At 45.9% G+C, this 24,302-nt stretch overlaps 1 protein-coding gene across 1 annotated transcript in view; it reads left to right on the top strand.

Moving 5' to 3' along the window:
* The first annotated feature begins 4,498 nt into the window (after positions 1 to 4,498).
* The window catches only part of MARCHF4 (membrane associated ring-CH-type finger 4), a 106,851-nt gene continuing 87,047 nt past the window's right edge, over positions 4,499 to 24,302 (top strand). Inside the window, exon 1 of the mRNA XM_027589369.2 lies at positions 4,499 to 5,250. Coding sequence (XP_027445170.2) covers positions 4,726 to 5,250 — 525 coding nt within the window. The 5' untranslated portion in view covers positions 4,499 to 4,725. The remainder of the gene's footprint in view (positions 5,251 to 24,302) is intronic.

Below are 24,302 nucleotides of genomic sequence, written 5' to 3'. Positions count from 1 at the left end.
TCAGTTCATATCTCTCAGAAAACCAAGAAAAAGGCTTTCTTGGAGTTCTGGTGTCTCCACTTCTCCCCACCTCTCCCAATTGCTGCCAAGCCATAAACATAGTTACCTCCTTATTTTAAACCCTCCCCAAACTTTTTATACCTTTGTAGCATTTATTATTTTGTACCTCATATGTACATATTTATAGTACTAGAGTCTTGAGGATGCAATTCCAACCAATCCATTTTTTTGTGTTGCCATCTTCCAACAAATTGCCTTGCCTATGATTGGTGTTCAGTAAATATTTTTTGACTACTTGAATGGAGACTCGTTGATTTAACATTTTCTTTACTGTGGCTTTTACTCTTGGGGCTCACAACCATTGTTTCATCAATAGCATAAGGAGACTCTAACTAAGTGAGGTGATTTTCAGTATTTACATTATACTGAAAACAGAGTCCTCAAGCCTCCCAGTCTTTCTGAAGACAGCCCTGTTGTTGCTCCCTGTCCTTAGTAGCTTTCTGTTTCTAGAAATCTTTTTCCTTTCTGTGGAAGCGTTGGGAAAAACAGTCTTATGGATTTCACCCCTTTCTATAACTCTGAATATAGGTTTCATATGGCTCTTCTATCTCCTACCCCAATTTACTTGCACAACACACTTGAAACTGGTATTTTATGAGTATTAGTATTTTACAAGACCCTGAAATTCAATTTTAGGTAAAGCAGATATTCAGTCATGTCTGAGAGCACTCACATGAATGTGTTTAGGTTGAAGGGGAGAAATAGAGTAGCTTCACTGAAACGAAAAGGCCCTTCTTTCATTCAGCATTCATTTTCTTGATCACCCACTAGGCTTTAGGCACTATGTAGTATGCTGATGATACAAACATAAATACTGGTCCTTGCCTTCAAGGAGCTCTGTGTCTTGTAGAGGGAGATGAACATATAATGAGATCATTATTATAGAGTGTGATTTGCACAATGTCAGAGTCAGGCACAGGGTGATGTGGTGCACAGAGAATTTTCTTTGAGAACAGATGGATTTTTGTAACAAAGAAATTCTCTTTTGCAGCAGAGTGGGTGTGCTGATATCAGTAATATAAATATTATTTTGTAGTTGTTTTTGTAGTTATTTTTGTAGTATCCTCCTCCAACCACTCACCTTTGGCCAGGTGTCAGCATCCATGGTGGGTGTTGAGGCATGATTCATACAAGCAGCCATCCTGGCTTAATCAAGACCCAGACTTAGGTTCTTGCTCCTTAGAGCTTGAAGGAATAAATCATTCAAGGAGACTGCAGCCAAGGGGTAGTTTTCTTATGATTCATAGGGCTGAACTTCATGTCAGTGATATTTTGGTGCAGAGATTTTGCATGCTTCTCTGTCTATGGCTCCAATATTTCTAAAGGCATTACCACAGCTGTGTAGATGACTCATTGGGATAGCTTGTCCAAGTCTATGACCCTGGAGGTGTGTGTGTGTATTGAGGGGTAGGGGAGGTTATGCAGAAAGGTAAGAAAGCAAACCTAAGTTTTAAATGACCAAAGTCTACAGCTTTAAGTACTGAGTTATTTGTATAGACCACTCTAAGTTTTCTTTTTCTTGCTTTTCACATTGGGGAGACCTTACTACTCACTAGAAACTCCTTGACAAGGATGGGGTAGGGTGACATGAGTCAGAAACAGAAATGAAAAAGGAAATTAAAATCTATTTCAAATTACCTCTTGTCAGCAGCTTAGTGAAAGGCTTGGATGGAAGGAGGCTGAGGATATTGGTTAGGAGGAGGCTGTAATATTGCTCTGGGTTCTTATGATTCACAACTGGAAGAGGTCTATAGCTTGGAGTAATGATGACTTTGATGATGGTGATGGTGGTCCTATTCCATTCAATAAATATGTATTAAGCACATACTACATGCCATCACTGACCTAGGCACATAAGATTAAAATGGGTCAAAACAACAACAACAAACAAATCCTGCCCTTTGGAGCTGATTTTCTAGAAGAAACTAGCAAAAATGGTGCTGGTATCCCCCTCCCTCTTTGAAGCATTTTCTTCTCATGAGTTCTTAGTCATGAGGGACTTAATCTCCACCGAGTCCCAGAGTTAGTGAGAAAATCACAAAACTTTATTTTTTCCAAAGCCTGCAGACCGGTATCTGCTTACAGTGTTTATGAGCAGGGAAATGGACTCTGGCCGAGATGTAGAAGGCTCTGTGTACGCGTGTTGCGAGGGCTGGTGATAATGTACCTTGGGAAGAAATTCTACAGCCTTACTATCCACACTGATACCTTCCAGCTGGGGGGAAAATGTACCCTGAATTGCTCCTTTCCACCCCATTTGCCTGTCTCCTTTTCTTGCTCCCTCCTCCCTTCCCTCCTAAATCCCTCCCTAGCCTCCTTCCTTCCCTTTCCTTTGGTCCCTCCCCATCCCCTTCCCTCGAACAGTTCTCTTCTCCTCTCTCTCTCTTTCTCTCTCTCTCTCCCGAGCCTCTTTTCCTCCTGGCCCCTTTCCCTCCTCCATCCCTCCGCGGCGTCTGCGTCAGGCCCCTACTTGCGTGACGCGCGGGGTCTGGGTGGGAGCTGTCCACTCGCCTGGGGTGCTGAATGCAGCAGCGGCGGCCGCGGCGGCGGCGGCAGCGGCGGAGATAGCTGAGAGCCTTCTCCGCTGCAAGAACCTTGTTTCCATTTCTCGGACGGTCAGCTCACCGCCCCGCCACCTCCCTTCCAGCACCACCCCTTTGGGAACTGAGCCAGGGGGGCAGCAGTCGCGGCGGCGGGTGCTGAGCAACGGCGGAAGACGAGACAACACCTGGCAGCAGCCTGGAATCTGATTTGCTTCCTCTCGCCTTTTATAAGAGATATATTTATATACGGCTTTGAGGAGTCGCGAGGACCAAGCCGGAGCCAAGTGCTGGCTGTCTCCCACCTCGGCCACACTGCTTCGTTTCCCCCTCCCCACCTGCAACTGGCACCGCACACAAGCCTTACCTCGTTGCATCTGCGAGGAGGTAGCAACAGCGAGCCCAACCAGCCGGAGGCAGCGAAGAGGAGGGAGGGGCGTTGGGGGGGTGGCAGAGAGCCGGCCGAGGCCGCCCTTGGTGGGGGTAGCGGGGGCAGAGCTGCCGTGAAGACCCAGCAGCCGCCCTCCTCCACCCCCACCCCTCCAGGAGCACTCTTTCCTGATTATTTGAGAACCGAATTATTATTCTTCCACTAGTTTTATTTCATTTTTTATTGCCCCTCCCTCCTCACTCCCCAGCTGCCCCCACCCCTACGCCTGCCTCGCCGCTGGTTGCATGGCAGCGCTGCCCGGGAGCGGGGGCTCAGAGCCGGCCCCCAGGGAAGGAGGAGGAGGAGGAGGATCATGAAGCCGGGAGTCGCGGCCGTGCCGGACGGCGAGCAGCAGCCAGAGGACGAGCCGGAGCAGCCCCCGCCCCGGAGACACCGGGACGCCGACCAGCATTCACCGCCGCCGCCACAGCAGCATCGGCGGCCGCGGGCAGACTCGGAGCAAGAGGAGGAGGGCGACAACGGCCCAGAAGAGGAAGAGGAAGAGAAGGCGAGGCCACTCACCCGCCCGGATCTGCCCTTCTCCCGGCCTTTGCCCCTCGCCCAAAGGGACCTTTGATGGAGCCAAAGGGAAGGGGCCCTGGATTTACAGACTGCCGCAGGGGTGGGCTGGGGGCTGAGATCATGTAACTACTCCTTCCTCCTGTCTCTTCCCACACGCCCCTTTTCTCTACACCTTCTCTCTGCTCCACTGCCTCCCGTCCCCTATACACACACCCTTCCTCTAGCCAGGATCTTAATGCTCAGGAAGGAAGCGGCTCTGCAAGGGTTAAAAGATCTTTTCTTCTCCCCCCCCTTCTTTCCCCTTTCTCAGTCCATTATTTTCCCACTTCTATTCTCCTTAATTGGCTTTACCCTCTTCTGTGCAGCCTTTTGGCTGCAGAGGCAAAGCACAAGCCCCTTGCCCAATTTCACCTGCAATCCCTACCCACGCTTCCCCCCCCCCCCCAATTGCTCTCTTAAAAACAACTCTGGTGCTTCTGGGGATTAATTGCCCCAGTTTTCTGCCCAGGAGAATTAAAACTTCTCCCAACCTCCTCTCCTCCCCACCGTACCCCCCACCCCCCACAACCAATCTCCTGCTACCTGAGGAAAACTATCTTTTCTCTCTGCACATGCAGTACTCAATTTTTCACTGAGCTGTTTTGCCCTAAGCCCAGCTCAGTCCACTCCAAATTTGATTTATAATCTTCCCCACCCTTTTATACAAAAGAAAAGAGATTTCCCACTGCCTAGGAATTTGAGAAGAAATGAAAATATCTTCTCTTGGGAAACTTTCTGACAACTAGACCTTGATCTCAAGGCCCAAAGAGCCCGTCCTCAACATTTTTTTTATCCCCCTTCCCCTGCCATACCCCCAAGTCAAAGGCAAAAAAAGGAGACACCCTGAGCAAAGCTAAGGTTGGTGTGGGGCGGGGGCGGGGGCGGGGGGGGGTGCGCAAGAAAACCCTTTTTGTTGTCGGTTTTTCCAGGGAGAGTTCAGAACCAGTGACTCACAGTTTTCAGTCCTGGGGGCAATCAATTGATTTGTTACTTTGAGGGGGTGTGAGAGGAGCCAGCGAGAAAGCAGATTCCCCCCATAACAGCTCTGCTGGGGGCCCCCCCAAAACCATTCTCCTATCTTCCTTTGAAAAGACTCCAGCTGCCCCTCCTGGGCTCCCTGCTTCCCCTGGGCACATGCTGATGCCCTTGAGCGGGCTGCTCGGGTGGTGGTGGTGCTTCTGTTGCTGCTGTGCCTGGTTTCGCTGTGGATCGTGTGCCCCGGCTCCCCAGATGTTGCGCCACCAGGGTCTCCTCAAGTGCCGCTGCCGCATGCTCTTCAATGACCTGAAGGTTTTCCTACTGCGGCGCCCCCCTCCAGCGCCCCTGCCCATGCACGGCGACCCCCAGCCCCCCAGTTTGGCGGCCAACAACAACACCCTTCCGGCTCTAGGTGCCGGGGGGTGGGCAGGCTGGAGGGGCCCTCGAGAAGGGGTGGGCAGGGAGACCACTCCTCTGCCACCTCCACCACCTTTGCCACCTTCTTCTGTGGAAGATGACTGGGGTGGCCCAGCCACCGAGCCACCCACCTCACTGCTCAGCAGTGCCTCCTCAGATGACTTCTGTAAGGGGAAGGCTGAGGATTGCTATTCACTGGGCAGCAGCCTGGACAGCGGCATGAGGACCCCGCTCTGCCGCATCTGCTTCCAGGGTCCGGAACAGGTGAGACCCTTTTTCCCTTTTCCTGCTGCCTTATGGTGTCTCCAGGTCTTGCACATTACTACTCGCCTGCTTGCCCTGGGGAACCATAGTGCTGTCTCTAGTGTGAGGAATATATGTTTTAAGGGCTCCTCAATGATGTTTCCTGTGGTTAAGTTTGCCCAAAAGGTGTCTGGTAGAGCCTGTTTGGTGACTCAGTTGTACCCTAGTTTTTGAATTTTCCTTCCAATGCTAGTGTCTTCAATTCCATCCCAAAATTCCATAAGCGTCCTCAGAATAGAAGATTTAGAAGTCAGAAGTGACAAAAGAAGTAACTTGGTGGTACATTCATGCTTGAGGCCGAGATATCTTTTTATCTGATTTGTTGTTACTGACATTTCCCCCAGCCCATCTTCAGTCCCAGATTCAAACATCTTCCGTCTTCAGAGGGAAATGTGCAGAGATCGTCTCCTCTTTCCCTATTCTCATAGACTGAAACACAACAAGCCTGACCCTATTCTCTTACTTTGAACTACCCCCTCCCATATTACACGGACATCCTCAGCAGTATGTTTTAGTCAGCAAGGAAGAAATGGGGAGAGATTCTAGGTCCAAGAAGTCTCTACAGTTTGCTAAGACACTTCTTGGCAGACTCATGTTTTTTTCCCCCTAGGTTGAAAGCAAATAGGTAAGTGGGTTGAGAGTGAGTTTAAGGGATATGGAGAAGGAAGGAAGGAATCTTGTCATATCTACTCCCCTTCTCAGGCCTGAAGCACATCAACTTAGAATATCCCTTAAACCCTCCCCATCCAGGACAGGGGTTGCCAAGTACAATCATGGACCAGTCTTCCTAAGTTTGAAGGTCCTCCCTTCCCTGTTCATTCAGATTTTCACAGATAGACTTGTCCCAGCCCTTCTAGCTCCACTTCCAATCTAGTGTCTGCTAGAGGCTGGAGATAGTATGTGGACATTCTCCAAGAGTCATGAATTATGGCAACACTTCCCACAGAATCCCAGATAGAAAAGTCTCACCTGAAAAATCTGATCTAGTTAGTGATGCTGGAGAAGGAACATTAAATTGCACCCTGGTCAGGGTTCTGTGGTCGATCAGCTACTTTTTTCAGTAGCTTCCCAGAAGTGGAGGGAAGACTTCTGGGTGCTTCCTGAACAAGTGGGAGAGCAGTAAATGCCATGCCGGTGATCCTGAGGGGGCTCTGGCTCTTGCTGAAGGCTTGCTTTGTGAAAGACAGGCTTAGCTAATACTTTAATTCATTTTATCTTTGCTCTGAATGGGCAACATGCTTCAGGGACAGATGATGACCGGGGCCACAGCCTGGGCATTATGAGAGGAGGTGACATAGATCTCAGTGTGCATAAATGTTTCTGAGGGGCTAAGGACTGGGTTCCTCCTTCTTATGACTAGGCTTACTGAAGTCCCAAATGAAGTCCTGCCCAGAGTTGAGGACTCTTGTTAGGTGAGGTGGTCCAGGGCGCCTGCTTAGTGCCCTTTTTCCAGACCTTGTCTCCACTTCCACTGATGGGCACAAGGTGGGATGGCTTGACTGAGAGCAAGAGTGAGGCCTCATTTTGGGATGCTCCTGGTCAGCCTTTTGCCCCAATCAGGAGCCTCATCTTTTCCAAAAGAAAGAATTACTTAGCTTCCAAATTTCTTAAGCTGTTTTGTTCCCATATGGGTTGGCTTAGCTCTGCATGTCACAGGGGCTGCTGGGAGTGTGGCTTCTGGCAGAAACACCCTTGTCTCTAGAAAACAGCAGGACTTGGAGCCTGTTCTGGGTGGTATTTCACTGTGTGAACTTCTTCAAATCACTTTATGCCTCTGGGTCCCTTTTCCAACTTCTGTGGTTTAGAGGCACCTTTTACTGTCCTCCTTTTTTTCCTTATAAGTGTGTTGGGAGGATTCAGAAGATAATGAGCCTGAAAACATCTTGAAAGGGATTAAAATATAATGGCAGGTATTTTGATCATGAAAAAGCAGTACTTTGTTGAAAAGAAGAAGAAGAAAAGGATCAGTAGGAATATTGTGAAATACCCGTACGTGATATGGGGTCTGGGCAGAGGTTAGGAGCTTTCCTTTCTTGTTCATTATTTTTATGGTGTGTCATAAATAAAGCACTGAATAAAAAAGCTAACACCAATAAAGGAATGGGCTCTATTATTATGTGGAAGGAATAGGGGCATCGTGTTGGCATTAAGACTGGATTAAGTCAAGCGCTTCCTGCATATGATGATTCTATTTTGGGGTTTGTATTTTTCGTTCAGGAGCCAGGAGATTTTAATGAGATTGTGCTATAGTAGTAATAAGAGAAGCATGTGTTGGATATGAACATATTTTTCCCTCTTTTTACTCAATTGTCTTCACAGGATTTCAGTGAGGAAGGGTGACAAAGGGGAGATGGGGAAAACCCTCTAGAGTAGGAAGAGACAGAAAGACAGAAAGTGAAGAGCTGAGATGTCAGTATCTTATTTTCTGTTCAGGGAGCCAGCTGTCCAGCAATCCTGCACATGTGGCTCTGAAGGGAGAGCAGTCTGCAATCTCAGCAGCTGAATGTCTTGGTCTTTTCTTTGCCCAAACAAGGGAATCAAACAGCTTCCTAGTCATTTGCCTGCTGCTCCAGGGGCTAAAAGACTGCCCCAAATGAAGATCTGATCTCTTCCTGACAAGGGCTTCTATATGGTAAGGGGCCATTGGAGGGTCCAACTAGTTCCAGGTTTGCACATGTCTGTAATGGTCTTTACATTCATTCATTCATGCCTGCATTTGCTTTTAAAATGTTTTCTGGGTACCTACAGTGTGCCAGATGCTGTTCCAGGCACTGAGTATCCAGGAGTGAACAAAACGGATGAGACCTCTGCTGTCCTGAAGCTGACATTTCTAGTAGAGATGCAGAAACAGATCAGTCAACTAGTAGATAAATAAAGTGATTTCAGATGGTGTTGAGGACCATGATGAAAGTCAAACAGGATAATGAGTTAGACAAGAATGAAAGGGAGGTTTTGGGAAAGATGCAACTACATTAGAAAAAGTGATCAGGGACAGCCTTCCCAAGAATGTGCCATCTGAGCTGGCCCCTACGTGATGAGAAGGACCCCCTGATATGTTGGCCTGGGGGAAGAGCATTCCAGGTGGAGGAAATAGCAGGTTCAAAGACCTAAGTGTGAACAAGCTTAGCATGTTTGAGAAACAGAAGAGAGGACAGGAGGAGGCAGATGGATGGTGTGTGAATAAATGCTTGGAGAGCCAACCTTGGCTCCATGCTGGAAAGCTGACTGAGTAGCCACTCCCCTCCTCTCAGCCATTCATCCAGGTTGGACAGGGGTCAAGGATCCATGGAAGTGTGGGACAAGAGCCCAGTTGGCAGCTCTTGACCCTCTGTTTCTGGCTGAAGCTGCACTGGTTCACTTCGATGGACCATGGTGGGTAAGCTGAGGTCTCTGAAACCAGATGGCCCCAGTTCAAGGCCTGGACAAGTAGCATGCCCCTCCGTGCTTTGGCTTCTTCCTTTGTAAGAGACAGGGATAATAATGATAGACCCCAATTGATGGTCATTCTGAGCAACAGATCGGTCAACACGGTTAGAGCCATGCTGTCACAGTGTTTTGCTGTTATTATCTCAGAGGGCAAGACAGTGCTCCGTCTGCCTCATTTAAAAGGAACAGTGTGCCCCAGCTCCCAGTCTAGTCCCTGGCAGGACTGCTGTGATTGTTGTCTGGTGGTGGTAGTAGATTGCTTCTTGTGCACTCACAATCCTCTAGGTGTAGAGTGCGGCTCCTCTGTTTCCATCATCAAAGGTCTTTATTAAGTAAGTGCCTACCTAGGCCTGCTGCTCTGCTGAGCAGGGTCTGGAGACACAGGGCTGATGTGGCCCTGCCCTCTGGGAATTTCACAATCTAACCCAGACATCAGAGAGACTGATAGAGATCAAGAACTCACAAACAGTGGGTCGCAGGTGAATTATAGTAATATTGGATACAAGAAAGAGATGTGTGCTTAAAAGCAGCTAGTGTGTGGGGTGCCTTTTCAGAGAGACAAATGGGGGAAATGTGCTACCTTTTCCCCAATTAGTCAGAGAAGGCTTTTTGGTTGCTGCTGAAGACCAAGTGAGAAGCAATGGATGTAGGCTGAGTTTAGACAGCTGGAAGCAGAAGAGCTGTGAGACACATGGACACCTCGACAAAGAGGTGAAACCATCTCCTAGGCAGGGTCGGCTGTGGAGCACCTAGAGATGGGTTCAAGAATGAAATCCACCATGGCAATGGTGGTGGTGGTGGGGCACCTGTTTTGGATCAAATGGAAAAGAGGAAATGAATTTGGAAGAGATGAACAAGCTTGGTTTACCTCCCTTATTCTTCCTGGGGTTCGCTTCCATGGAGCTCCAAGTTCAGAAGGGGCAAGAGTAGTGTGAAATATTTTAGTCAGTGTTTTGGGTCCTGGCAGGGTAAGAGAAGAGCTTTGCAGTGCTCAGGGAAACCTGGAGATCCCAAGATGCAATGAGAACCCTGGGAATGGAGATCAAGTAGAGCATTTTAGGAGAGACCCATACAGTGTATTATTTTTCTTAGCACTATGGTTCATTTTTACATTTGTGTGTGTGTGTGTGTGTATGATCATTTAATTAATATCATTCTCCATGAAGAATGGACCCATCTCTAACATTTATGGACTCTAGAACAAAAGTATAGATAGAGGCTCACATACCATAAGCCAAAATACCTAAAAGTAATAAATCCAGATAACTGTTAAATAAAATGAATTTTATCCTCCTATCCTGGCAAATAAAATGTCAAAACAACCTGGAAGACAGGTTTGAATTTAGAATTATTGGATTCCTTAGAATTCTGTGCTAGCCATATGGGGGTATCCAGCCCTTGTTCTACAAGCCACTTTGATTTTCTTTCCACTGCTGGCTACATCTGGCAGCAGGATGAGTCTTTGTCACACACACACGTGGACATTCCAGCTGGCTTGCTCAAGCTCTGTCCATACAACCCCTAAACAGCTGTCCCTTGCCCCTCTTCCTTTGAACCTGAGGAAGAGAAACCTTGAATGTTCTGAGTGCAGGCTCATGTCTCAATACACAGGAATTCTGGGGTCCCAGGTAATCGGAGCATGTTCTAGAAGAGAGGCATAGCTCCTAGACCTCACAGATTTCCTATGGGAAGGGTGCAGGTGAAGAAAGGCCAGAGTGGAGCTTTCTTCAGCAAGGGACCCTCTTGTCTGGGTCTAAGGGAGGTATGCAAAGGGATTATAAGATCCCTAGAAGCAGCAACTTTTGTGTCTTTGCTCACCATTGGGTCATCAGCTCCCAATCTGGTTCCTGGCACCTGTTTCATACTCTGTAAGTTTTTGTTGAATGAATGATCCTCTAGAGCTCATCCAGTGGACAGCTCCTCAGGTAGGGGGCTGGGGAGAAGAGACTATAAGGAAGAAAAACACTTGCCAGCAACAACTGCTGAAAATGTGCTGTGCAGTAGGGGCAGACCATTCTGTGGGATCACAAAGGGCAGTACTTTGGCCAACTTTGGTTTTGATAGTAGAAAGAAATTTCTATCAAAGCTGTGCCAAGATAGTATAGTCTGCCTTAGAAAGGGGGCTCAAATGGGTGACTGGAGCTAATGACCCTCAAGATCCTTTCTGAGCTTGAAAGTTGGGGTTCATTACAAGGAGATTGCTTGAGGGTCCAGAGACATTTTTAATCTAAGTGTAAAGAGATGAATTTGCATCCCTTTTCAATTCAAGGGGTCATCTCATCCCAGTATCTAATTCTAGTGTGTGCAATAGATGGCATGTACTAATGTATCTTCAGCAGAAATCACAAAGAGTAGTCTCTGTCCTGTGTTCACAGAAATCCTAAGTTGTTGGCAATCATGAATTGACACCAGGCACATACTAAAGTAGGAAAGCAGCATGTCATGAACAATAGGCAACAGATACTATTGTGGACCTAAGGATGCAGAACATCCCAGAAAAGGGGAAGCCCAGTTACTCCCCGACCCAGAGTCATGAGCAGGTGTTGTCATGTTCCCCTCTTGGGTTTTCCATTGTGGTTTTTCCATTTCTACTTTGGTCAGTCCTGGTCCTGTTTAAACGGAAAGCTCCAAGGACCCTTTCCTTAACCAGTGTTCTCACCTGTGCTCTTTCTTTATTGGGAAGTGATGTAAGGACGTTCAACCTCCACCATCAGGTCCTTGGCTACTTTCCAGATTTAGCCATCTATTTTTTACACACACATACATGCACACACATGCACAGGAATAAAGCATTGAGTGCACCTGTCTCACTTTGGCAGACAGAATTAAGGATTGGAGGAAGAGAGGCACCTTCTGTCTTGACAGTTGTGGAGTGATTCTCACCTTGATTGTCTGTAGATCCTCTACACAGTGTTCACTTTGGAGTCATCCTTCCTCACTTGCCAGCCTGCATCTGGTTGTGGTGGTTTGGCTAATTTATTGGGTGTGGCTTCTAGCTGAACCCCCCATATAGAAAAGTACTTAATAAAGCTGGTAGGGCAGGAGTAAAATACGGATTTCTAAAGAGCCTGGGAGGAGAAAGGCCAGATACTGGGATTCTCTCTCTCCTCCCCTCCACCACTGCTCTCCTCTTTTCCAGCTGGTGTGTTGGAGAAGCCCAGCTGTGGCCTATAAGTTGGGGTAGGGGGAGCAGGTTGAGGGGGGAGGGGCTACTCGAAGGAGTGTGGGAATGAGCGAGCTGCTTCTTGTTTGCTGGGAAGGAAGCCAAGTTGGAAGTGAGCCCGGATGTAAAGGAGCTGGCAAGTGCATACTGTGTGGCCTGAGCTGCACACCATCCCCCTACCGAGATGTATCATATGTAAGATAGAGTCTATGTGTGCGTATTGCATAGAGTACACATTTGATACCTCCCTCTGCGTATGTTAAAAGTAAAAACAGGGTGCACGTGGGACTGACTGCCTCATAACAAAATAGGCAAGATTGATTTAGTTACAATTTGAGTTCTAGGTAAATGCAAACTATCAGCAAAAAGAGGATCCGCAAATAGAGGCTCTGTCAAACTCCATGATTCAAGTCTTGGGTCCAGTTCGTTGCCCACATGAGGATTTCTTCAGGGGTCCTGTTCAGAGATGTTGAGGTGGACAGATCAAATTAGTTTCCTTCTTTGTGGAAAGGTCACTTTGGATGTGGTTGAAGTCAATCAACATCGATTTCTCCAAAAGAAGACTCTTGAAGCCACCCTAGTGGCTAGCATATGACTCTGCATACAGTAGGGGCTCAAAATTTGTTGATCCCTTGGTCTCCTTCTTGGCACATGTTCATTCCAGACTAATAGTGCTATCTGTGGTCCCTAGTGTACACATGGTAGATGGTATATTTGTGTGTGTGTGTGCATACATGTGCACATATGTGTATGTGTCAGTATACAAATTAAAATGCCAAGCAAGAGGGATATGGATGCTCCCTTGAGACCCCCTCCACCCCATCCAACCTCCTTTTCAGATTCTATAATAACAAATAGTGATGATTCTTATCCTAGCAATCATAGTGATTGTTGTCCTGGCTTGAGTCCACTTGGCCAGGAGCAGACCTGTTCTTGTTCTCTTGCTGAATCATGGGAGGAACACAGACTTTGAAGTCAGAAAGACATGAATTTAAATCCCGATTTGGGCCTTTCCCAGCTGGGTGACCTTGGGCAAGTTACTTAATCTCCCTAGACCTTGATTTCATTGTCTACAAAACAAGAAAATATTCAGCTTGAACACTTACCATAAGTGGTGGACATGCTATATTAAAGTTCTAGGCACACAGCAAGCTGTTCATTAAATGGGAGTGATAATTACCCCCATTCTGTCAATGTGACTCAGAGACCTGGAGTAGGGTTTCCAGTCATTCTGCTGCCTTTCCTACTACTCTCTGTTACTACAGCCTTAAAAAATCAGGTGCTCTAAGTAAGACTGTGCTTTGACCACAGTAAACCCCAGCTGTTTTTGTGCCTGACATCAGAGGTGCGCATTCAGATCCAGTGTGTCTGTTTAGCTGACTTTATGCCTCTGTATTGCCTGATTCAGTTCAACCTCCCTGCTCTCCTGCCCAGGTCTCTCACCCCCAACATAGTTGTCTTTATCTCTCTCCATCACCGCTATGTTCCTGACAGATCTTTATTAAGCAGCACTCTCTTCTTTGCAGGAACTGTGCAGAAAGACACTTTCCTAGATTCTGAGTCCCTAGAGGCCAGGAGCAGGCTATGCACACAGAGGAGCACATAGGGGAAGTGGCAGAAGAAATGACTGCCCAACATGTGACAGCAAGGTGTTTGCATTCAGGGTCATCCCTAGACTAGTGTTTCTTGAAAGCCTGCGATGAGATGGATACCACAGACAGACACCATGTTAAATAATGTTGATCATCAAGTGAGAACGCTGTTCTCTTTTCAGTTTGTTCTCATGCCTTATGATTATGTCTAGGGGAAAATCTCACTGGAGTGATAATATGTCTTTAACACCTTTTTAACACTTGTCAATTTCCTTTGTAAACAAAGAGAAGGCATTAGCCTCAGAGTCTTTAGACATCCAGTAATATCTAGCTATAATTTGTTAGTCTTGTTTTATCTGCAGTTGTGTGTATCTATTCTTTTATTAATAAATTATTTTTTATTTTTATTTTTTTAAAGATTTATTTATTTATTTGAGAGAGCGAGAGTGAGAGAGAGAGAGAGTACATGAGGGGGGGAGGGTCAGAGGGAGAAGCAGGCTCCTCGCTGAGCAGGGAGCCCGATGCGGGACTCGATCCCGGGACTCCAGGACCATGACCTGAGCCGAAGGCAGTCGCTTAACCAACTGAGCCACCCAGGCGCCCAATAAATTATTTTTTAAAGCAGGTTTAGGTTTGAAGCAAAACTGGACTGAAAGTACAGAGTTCTCGTATACTCACTTGTCGCCAACCCTCCACCCCAACCTCATCCTGCACCAGAGTAGTGATTTGTTACAATGGATGAACCAACACTGACACATCATTATCACCCAAAGTCCATAGTTTACATTGGGGTTCACTCTTGGTGTTATATGTTTGAAGGGTTTTGACAAATGGATAATGGCATGTGTATACCATATATGCTACTATTATGGTATTATTATTGTTTCACGGCTTAAAAAGTTCCCTGTGTTCCACCATTTATCCTTTTGCTCCTACCCCTGAACTCCTGGCGATATAGGCTGGCCTCTGCCAGAATGTCATATAGTTGGAATCATGCAGTATGTAGCCTTTTCAGACTAGCTCCTTTCACTTGGTAATATGCACTTACAGTTCCTCTGTGTCTTTTTGTACCTCGATAGCGCATTTCTTTTTAGCACTGAATAATATTCTATCATATAGACACAGCTTGTCTATTCCTACTTTGGTAAATGACATCAGTTCTTTATTTATGGTAGTGACAAAAGTCTCCTTTAGAAATACATTTATTGAAGTAAAAATGTAAGACATTTCAAGAAAAATGTTAAGTATCAAGTAAATAATAGTATAGATAGTACATGCATACCTTGAAAGTGTACGTGACTGAAGTTTGGGTGACATTGACCTGAGCCGCATACTTTGTAATAGTTCTGAAACGTTTGTGGATACCAAGAAGTGCCTCAAGCGGGGCGGGGGGGGGGGGGGGTGAGAATGCTGAGTCCCAGGCCATGGCCCCAGGGTAGTGCCCTGGAATCTGCATTTTCGACCACTGGCTTTGACAGTTCTAATGCAGGTGATTCAGGAAGGCTGTGTATTAGGCAACAGTTTGGAGAGGCAACCAAAGTGTGGGGGAAGAGATGCCTCCCCCAGACCTGAGGACATATAAGCAACAGGCGTGTGGGCACTGGAGGTGGAGAGAGGACATAGCACCATGTGACTAAGAAGGAAGTAACATGTGTCACTCAGGGCAGAGACAGGAAGTGATACCTCTTGCATCTCTCTCTTTCCCTGCCTCAGTGATCTGAGAGCTATAAGTTTCAAACAGGATAGCTGCAAGATGGAAAAATCTAACCAACACAGGGCTGTAACATGAGGGAGATGCAAACTTTGATTATATTAAGATGCTGAGACTTGGAGGTTTGTCTGTTGCCCAGCTAATGTTAATTTCCCCGGCTAATACAACCATTAATTCTCACTCCTGAATTATGTTCAGAGAGTATTCTTGAGCAAAGTCAAATCAGGGGCCTCACTGGGGAAGCCCCAGAGTCCCAAGGCAAGGCAACAGAAAGCACGCAGCTTGCTGTCCCATAGCTCACTGAGTACCCACAATGACATGCATCAGCTCACAAATGACACATGGCTTTTACCTACAGCTCATTGGCTGGATCTAGAATGGCTCATCCCTAATAGCAGTAGGGATAGAGAGTGTCATCCTCCTGGGTGCCTGGAAAGAGAGGAAACTCAGGTATGGTGAGCTCTAGACATCTCTCTCTCAACAGTATTAGTACCTCTCTCTTAGGGTTGTGAGAAAGGTAAATGAGAGAACACATATTGAGCATGTAGAAACTGCTTGACCCACAGTGAGCACTCAGTAAATACCAGTGGTTTTGTTACTATCTCCTCAGTTATAAAAGGAGGAGGTTGTCCTCAGAAATATCCAAGCCCCTTCTAGTTCTGCTATTCTCTTCATGCCATATCATGTGGAGGAGCCATACCTGGGGCCGACATACCAACTCCCCCCTCCACCAACAGCAGTCTCCCTAGAAGAATGAACTTAGAACTGGACCTTAAAGACCAAATCAAGGAAAGAATATGGAAAATAGGACAATGAAGACCGTTCCAGGCATAGGAACAATGGAGCAAAGAATCAAAGATGTTTTTGCAGAAAGTTAGCACAGTGGATAAGAACATGGGGCCTACATAGCCAAGCAGAACTGCTTTTAAATCCCAGTGTTGCTGTGTAGTAGTGGTATGATATTGGGAAAATCATTTACAGACCCAGAATCTTCATTTTTCTCCACTATAGAATGGGAATGATAATAATAGTATCTGTCTTAGAGGTTGCCGTGAGGTTCAAATGATAGAACACATGCAAAACTCTTGGCATAGTGTGGAATGCAAACATAAGGATAAATTTGCAAATGTCCAATAAACATTAGCTCTTAATGTTGTTATCTGACCTTACTCACTTCTTCAAATTTTCTTTGAGAATTTCTGCCTTGGTGTGTGTGTGACTGTGGCTGCTGATCTTAGGAGGTGCTGCCAAGACATCATCAGGTTAGATGAAACTGAATATACCCAAGCACTGCTGGTAGACTAAGTGAAAATTATCACACAGATATACATACCTTTTTTTTAAATGTGTATGAAAGCCACTGTGATGAACAAAATCAAAAGCATCCTTCACTTTAGTGTAGCATCGTGTCAGTAAGTATGTTCTCAATCAACAAATACTCAAAGTACTGGTCAAGTCACTTGAGGGTATGTGAAAGTGACACATTAAAAGGGAGCTAAATCGAGGGACATTCTACAGAACAACTAGCCAGTACTTTCCAAAAGTGTCAAGGTCACGGAGAATGAAGAACAATGAGGGAAATGTCCCAGATTAGAGGAGTCTAAGAAGATATGACAACTAAATACAATGCGTGATCTGAATTGAATTCTGCACGGGGTAAAGGGCATTAGTGGGACAGTTGGTGACACTTGAATAAGATGTGTAAACTAGTTAACAGTGTCATATCAATGTTAAGCTCCTGGTTTTGGTCACTGGTCTGTAAGATGTTAACCTTTGGGGAAGTTGGCTGAAGGGTCAATGGGAACTCTGTGTGCCATTTTTACAAGTTTTTAAGTGAATCTGAGATTACTGCAAAATTAAAAGTTTAAAAATAAAAATAATTTCAATGGGTGTAGTTACTTCTACATGGAAAAATTGGGAATTACTAGTACAGAAAAAAGGCCATGATTTTGATGGTTTAAAAAAAAAAACAACCTCATTTAGAACTTGGGCTCTAGAACTTCCTAGCTGTGGGCTTTGGGCAAATCATTTAAATCCTTTGAACTTAAGTGTCTTTTGTCTATACCATGGAGCAAATAAAAAATACTTCATAGGGGCGCCTGGGTGGCTCAGTTGTTAAGCTTCTGCCTTCAGCTCAGGTCATGATCCCAGCGTCCTGGGATCGAGCCCCGCATCGGGCTCCCTGCTCGGCAGGAAGCCTGCTTCTCCCTCTCCCACTCCCCCTGCTTGTGTTCCCTCTCTCGCTGTCTCTTTCTCTGTCAAATAAATAAATAAAATCTTAAAAAAAATACTTCATAGCATCGTCACAAGAATTTGAGTAGACAACACCTACTGCAGTGCATGAAGGGGCTCCCCATAAACATGAACTCTCTGTCTGGGTGCTCCTTCCACCTCTATCCAGGGAGGATGATAAACAATCCTCGCACATTTCCCTGGGTGTAAGTACTGTGTGCTCAGTGCTTCAAGATTGACAAGGTGACACCTGACGAGTGAAAGTTTTGAGTGGGCAATAAAGTTTTCCTTATGGGATCTTAGGCATATAAACAGAGTTAATAATCATCAGCAGAAATAGCATTGGCCATTATGCAGTGGTGCTTTAACAGTTTTTAACCTGACACCCCAAAAGGAGTGCTTTGGCACATTGAGTGAGTGTGGATTGTCTATTTTGATACATCCTGTGGCGATCCCTCTGGGAGCCGCAGAATTAAGCCTCCATGGAACAATGTGACAACTTTCTCAACAACTTGAGAAAGAAAAGCTTTCTAGTACTGGGGCTCTGAATTCTCCAACATGTTTAGAAGACAGCTGCCCAAACCAGGCAGCTGCCCATGAATGAGAGCTGGTGTCCGTGAGAGTGCAAAGGTGTCTCCTCCTGTTGGGTGCATGTTTGTGGGAGTGAGCGAGAATGCTGAGGGGGAAGGGAGTGGGGGGTGTGTGTGCACAGGGAATACAACTATTGAATTCAGAAGAAAAAAGCATTTGAGGGTGTTGGTCTCTTCACTGCTCCAGCCTTTTGCACACCTTTGTTCCAGACAGAGCCTGGAGGGTCTAGTCTTTGCAAAATCAGTACTGATATTTTACATAATACTCGCCACCTTGTTTCTTGCTTTGGACACCCATTAAGTGTTTGCTAGAAAAAAAAAATCAGTTTGGGGCTTTGGGGGAGTATATGATACGATTTCAAAGGTTCTTCATCGCCCCCCCCAAAAACACATAGAGGTTCTTCATGATTTAAATTAATTTTCATCTTCCCTGTGAATGTAAAGGAAGTAAAAAAGTGTTTATTTGACATGCTAGCTGGAATTTGCTTCCAAACAATGCAGTGACTGTAGATGATATAAGACTGATCATGTGTTTAAAAGTGCTGAAATTGGGTGATGGTTTTATTGTACCATTTTATCTACTTAAAAATGTTTTATTATATATTTTATGTGTACTTATATATTTTATAATTATATATATTTTATATATTTTTCTCTACTTTTATTTTTTTAAATTTCATTCTACTTTTATATGTGGTTGAAATTGTACATAATAAAAAGGTAGGACATATTATTTGCTACAAAAAGTTATTAAATAGGTTTCACAAAAGGGGAGGTGGAGCTAGCCGAGGGTGGGCAAGATAGCTTTGGGCACAATAATGGTGGGGACCTGAGTCAGAGACAGAACGTGAGTGTGTCTCACCAGGCACTTCGTTAATCTTGCTCAATGAGGGGAATACATTTGATGACCTCTTAAGGGATCTTCCATCCCCAGAGGTCATGATTTAAAGACGAAAATGTCATGTCGTCCATTTCCTTCCTGGTCTACTTGGTCTGATGGCAGCAAAAGGATCAGTGTGGCCATTGACTCAGTACAGCTGGGTGCCAGGCCTTGGGAATGAGGAGGCAGGATGGGGAGCTCAGAATCTAGTGTGAGAAGCAACCCCAAGACAACACGATGGGTTCCTCGAACCAGGACTGCATCTCAGGTGCTGAAGGACCACACAGGAAGGGTGACTAGCGAAGCCTGAGAAAACAGGGAAAGGATTGCCAGAGAAGCTAATCTTTGGGTGGACAAGTCGGGCTGAGAAGGAGGAATTATCCCGGGGAAAGTTTGTGCCAAAGTAGAGCAATACAAAATCTACCTCATTCTCTTCATTAGAAACATATTCCTTTCCACTTGGCCTAATCCTCTCTCCCTCTCATTGCTTTTCAAATTGCCCTGCTATGTTTTAGGACCCAGGATAGGTTTCCTCAGAGAGCTGGGTGGATTAAAGTGTGGGCAGGGTGCAGAGAGGGGAGGGGTGGGTTCACTCCTCTCCGGCAATTACTCTCAATGCTAGCTTCTCTGGGCTGGGTTCTAATGGCCTTTCTGTAATAAGAGCCTCGTGGTCTGGCTGTGTTTGGGAGCCACCTGCCTGGGAATAGTAACTCCACAGAAACCTGCATGGTTAATTGAACTGAGTTTTTATATGGAAGCTTCAGGAGAGTCTGGAAGGACCCTTGGGGTCCAGGAGCTTCCTTATCCTCCAATACATGCAGAGGCACTAGCTCATATTCCTGTGGTAAGGAGGGAAGAGCAGACGTTATTTTCCTCATTTTTAGAAGTGAGAAACCAGGATCCAGAGAGGTGAAGTGTTGTGTTCCTATTTTCAGACTGGGAAATACCAGTCAATACTTTACAGGAGAAAGTCATTCATCCTTCCCCCACTCCTCTTTCAGCCATAAAAATACTCAGTTCATTCACTTCCTAACACGCTCCTATATTGTAGTAAAGTGTTAATTAACCAGAACATTTGGAGAATGGAAGAGACTATGGAGGGAGAATGGGCAGGAATAGGGTCAGCTCATGGTTAATTTCATTTTCTAGTGCATTCAGGGATAACTCTATAATTTATGTTATAGCTTTTATTGTTGAGAATCTTTACAAAATGTAAGTCCCCCTTGCAGTGAGTTTGAACATTTCCCAAATTTCTTTTATGTTGAAGGATTATTGTTTAACACTAGGCTCTGTGGTTATAGAAGGCAAAGGGAATGGAGTTCTAGCTTCACAGACCACAGACACCTTGTGGAAGTTGGTGAGTAGATTTTATTTAAACTGTGATATCAACTTGTTTCATCTTCCTCCCACAACAGGGGAGTGAAATTTCTAGTTCCTTCATTCATCAAATATTTATTGAGCAGCTGCTTTATGCCAGAACTGTGCTAAGGGTTCTAGATATGCTAGTGAACTGGAACCTGGCTCTTGTCCTCCAGGAGCTTTGCCATCCCATAACTGCAGTTGGGGTGATAACAAGGCAGGATGGTAAGCTGATAGTTGTAGTGAGTGCAATGGTGTGCAGGCTTGAGGATCAGGGAGGCCTTCTCATAAGAGGAGATAGCTGTGCTGGACCTGAGGTTGGCCAAGATAAGAGAGTGGGAGGGCATTTCAGGCAGAAGTAGGAGCTTTTCCAAAAAACTTGGAGGGAGGAAAGGAGCGTCACCCCCAGGAGGAATGGAAAAGCCCACTGTGCTTCAAGACACAAGCATTCACCCATCCTCCTTTCTTTACGTCCTCTGGGAAATCACGTTGGCTGCCTCCCTAGGGTGTCAACTGTGGAAGCTGTGAGTCTTGCTCGGCTTGGGGCTTCATCTGTGTGGCCTAGTCCAGCCTGGCTTCTGCCTCACTTAGCCCCCTTGAGGAAGGGGACACAGGGGTCCCCCCCATTGTGGATGGTCACCATGGTAACCAGTATCTCAGGTGGCTGGGGAGGGCAGCCAATTGACAAAGGGGGTGTAGAAGCCCCAAAACTGCAAACATGTGTAGGTCTGTGTTTCATTGAGGTTTGTAAATAGTGTCTCATTCAAGGCCCAGATTAGCTCTCTCTAACCTAAAGGCCATTTTCTGGGCAAAGAGTCCAAAAAAAAAAAAAAAAAAAAAGTCATCAATATAGCACTGGCCCCGTCGTTGTTTCCAGACCTTCATCTTCTCCAGTTCTCCCATCTCTCTGTGCTTGCTCCCATCTGTGGAGATCAGGGAGACACAACCACGGTACTACGTTTGCCTCTCTTTTTTCCTTGTTAAATTATCATTCCTCAGTTGCCATCAGCATTATTGCTACCTACCCTGATGCTAGAAAATGTTAACAGGTTTTGTTGCTTATAGAAGAGTATGTTGGGAGAATGGGATGTCCCTTTATTTTTGAGATCAAGGGAATCAAGGTCCAAATAAGTTACATGATGTTTCTGGGCTACTGTTATGCACACACACTGGACTAGGCATAGATGATATAGCCACGAACCAAACAGATAAGGCCTCAGCTGTCATGGAGCTTACAGTCTAGAGGTGAAGTCTGGTGGCATTCTGGCCCCATGTCATGCTACTGGTCCTGGTAGGCCTTGGCCATCCTGGGCAAACTGCTCTAGCTTCTTGGTACAGTTCTGTTTGTAGGTTTTGCTTTCCCTCTCCTGGATAATGCTAGTTTCTTGATCAAATTTCTAGTCCCCTTCCCACTGCATTTCTGCTTCAAATATGCATAGGAGGTCCTTTTTCTGCCCTTGGTGATGTCTGGCATGAAGCAGAACTCCCAGTAGTAGCAGCAATATCTGTGTTATGCCTGTTGTTGCTCTATAGACTCTCCAGATTCTGAGCAATTAATTAAGGGGTAGGACAGAACTTCAGCTCTAGTTACGCTCCAGGAACGTGATAGAGTCTTCCAGGACAATACTATGGAATAGAGATTACCATCCCTTGCTCTTCTTATGGATGAAGAGCCTGACTCAGAAAGGTTGTAACTGTGTTGGTTTGCAGGGCTGGAGTTTAGATTCTGGGCTCCTGGTTCCTAGTCCAGTGCTCTCTCTCTCTTTTTTTTTTTTTTAAGATTTATTTATTTATTTGAGAGATAGAGAGAGCATGAGCGTGCAAGCAAGGAAGGGGCAGAGGGAGACGGAGAGAGAATCCACTAAGGGCAGAGCCTGATGTAGGGCTCAATCTTAGGACCCTGAGATCATGACCTGAGCCTAAATCAAGAGTCAAACGCTTAACTGACTGAGCCACCCAGGTGCCCCTCCAGTGCTCTTTCTACTATTTAATTAAAAATAATTAAATTCAGTAGTTATTTGTTAAGTACCAATGGTGTGCCAATCATGGTGCTAACCCCAGGAATACAGAGAAATAAACATGGCTCCTTCTGTCAGGGACCTTTCAGTCTTGTCAGACTGAAGTATGTGAGGGAACTGTTATAAAATTAATGGTGGAGAGATGTTCTAGTTACAGCATGGGCAGAAAAGAGGGAAGGGTCAATTCTGCTCAAATGAATCAGAGGCAGGCAGCCTCATAGACAAGAACCTCCAGCCAGTGCTAGGAGAATGGGCAAGAGTTCACCAGAGCCCCACGGGGGAAGGGGCAACCTGGCACTTGCAAAGGTGAGCTGATGTGGCATGTGAAAGGGATACACATGAGGAGTGTCAGGAGACAAGACGGTGAGGACCAGAGGTCCTTGAGCATGTCCAGTGTGTTGCCTCCGCTAAAGCTACTCCTTTCAGTAAGGAGGCAAAGAAACACCCAGACCTGGCTCCACAAAAAAGAGTTCTGAGCAGTTCGCTCTCCTGCTTCTTACTGACACAGAAAAAAGCTAAATGCCTTTGGTTTGATGACAAGCAAAGACTGTTGCGATTTGGACCTAACCAATCCTTCCAGCCTCCAGCCTCCAGCCTCCAGCCTCAGCACCTTGACATCCCATCAGCCACTCCAGCCAATCCCCACTGCCTGCCATTTTCCATTCTCCAAGCACACCCCTTGGCTCTCTGCCTTTTGGTTTCCATTCAAAGGCTTTGTTTCACTTGCAACCTCTTTCCCTTCTGCCTTCACCACCAGCCCGAACCCTAACCACCTCCTCACCTGTCACCCTCACCTGTCACCTTCTCCATGAGGACTCCCTCCTACATTGCATCTTATCCTGGCTGTGCTCCCATAGATGCACTCACCACAGGCTGCCTGCCCTGTTATCACTATTGACCTTCATTTCCTTTCCCCAGTGGAAGGTGAGCTCAAGAGAGCTGGTGCCACGCATATAAGCTCACTGTTGTATCACTCACTGTGCCTAGCAGGCTCAAAAAGGCAATGTCATTAACAGAACCCAGGTCCATTAGGTACTTAAATACTTTCATGGATCTACTCAAGAAAAGCATTTTTTTTTCTAACCAACATTTTCTGCTTTCTGCTAATGTGGGCGCTATGGACTGAATTGTTGCCCTCCCCCCCAATTCACATGTTGAAGCCCAACCCTCTATGTGATGATATGTGGAGATAGGGCTTTGTGGGGGGCAGGTAAGAGGGTTAGGGGATGTCATGAGGGTAAGGCTGCCATGATGGGATTAGTGCCCTCACAGGAAGACACACCAGAGAATTGTTGGCTCTACCTCCACCATGTGCAGACACAGCAGGAAGGTAGCTGTCTGCCAGCCAGGGTTCTCTCACCAGAACCCAACCATGCAGGCACCCCGATCTTGGCCTTCTAGCTTCCAGAACTGTGAGAAATAAATATCTGTTGTTTAAGCCACCAGTCTATGATATTTTGTTATGGCAGCTGAGCAGACTAATACCGTGGGGGAGGGGATCTATGAAGCGTGTTTTTAATAACCATATCTCAGTGGCTGGCACCTCACCCTCCCTGCCATCCCTTCAACACAGTCAGTACTGCTTCTGAAACTGGGAATCTGTCAGTGAGTAGTCAGACATGCCCTTGCCCATAGGGAACCTACCTTCTTCCTGTCAGAGGCAGAAACCCAAGGACGCCACACAGGTGGACTTGAGGGACATTCAGCAAACAACTGATGTATAGTCTTCAGGGATTTCAAGATCCTGGAAGAGGAGAAAGATTGAGGTACTGTTGCCAATGGCAGGAGACCAGAAATAAGTAATGTTAAATGAGGTGTGGGAGCCTGGAACCCAAACCAAACATGGCTCTTGGGAAAACTGGTGAAATTTAAGTGGGGTCTTTCATTTGGTGATAGTATTTAGCATAATTTCTGATTCTCATGGTTGTATGGTGAATGCGTATGATGTCAGTATTGGGAGACACATGAGGAGGAATATACAGAAACTACCATTTTTGCAACTTTTCTGTAAGTCTGAAAGTACTTGAAAATAAAAAGTTAAA

This window comes from Zalophus californianus, chromosome 3, assembly GCF_009762305.2.
Source record: "Zalophus californianus isolate mZalCal1 chromosome 3, mZalCal1.pri.v2, whole genome shotgun sequence".
Classification (NCBI taxonomy): Eukaryota; Metazoa; Chordata; class Mammalia; order Carnivora; family Otariidae; genus Zalophus; species Zalophus californianus.
The sequence above is the reverse complement of the archived record's forward strand: the minus strand, read 5'-3'. Positions and strand labels throughout refer to the sequence as shown.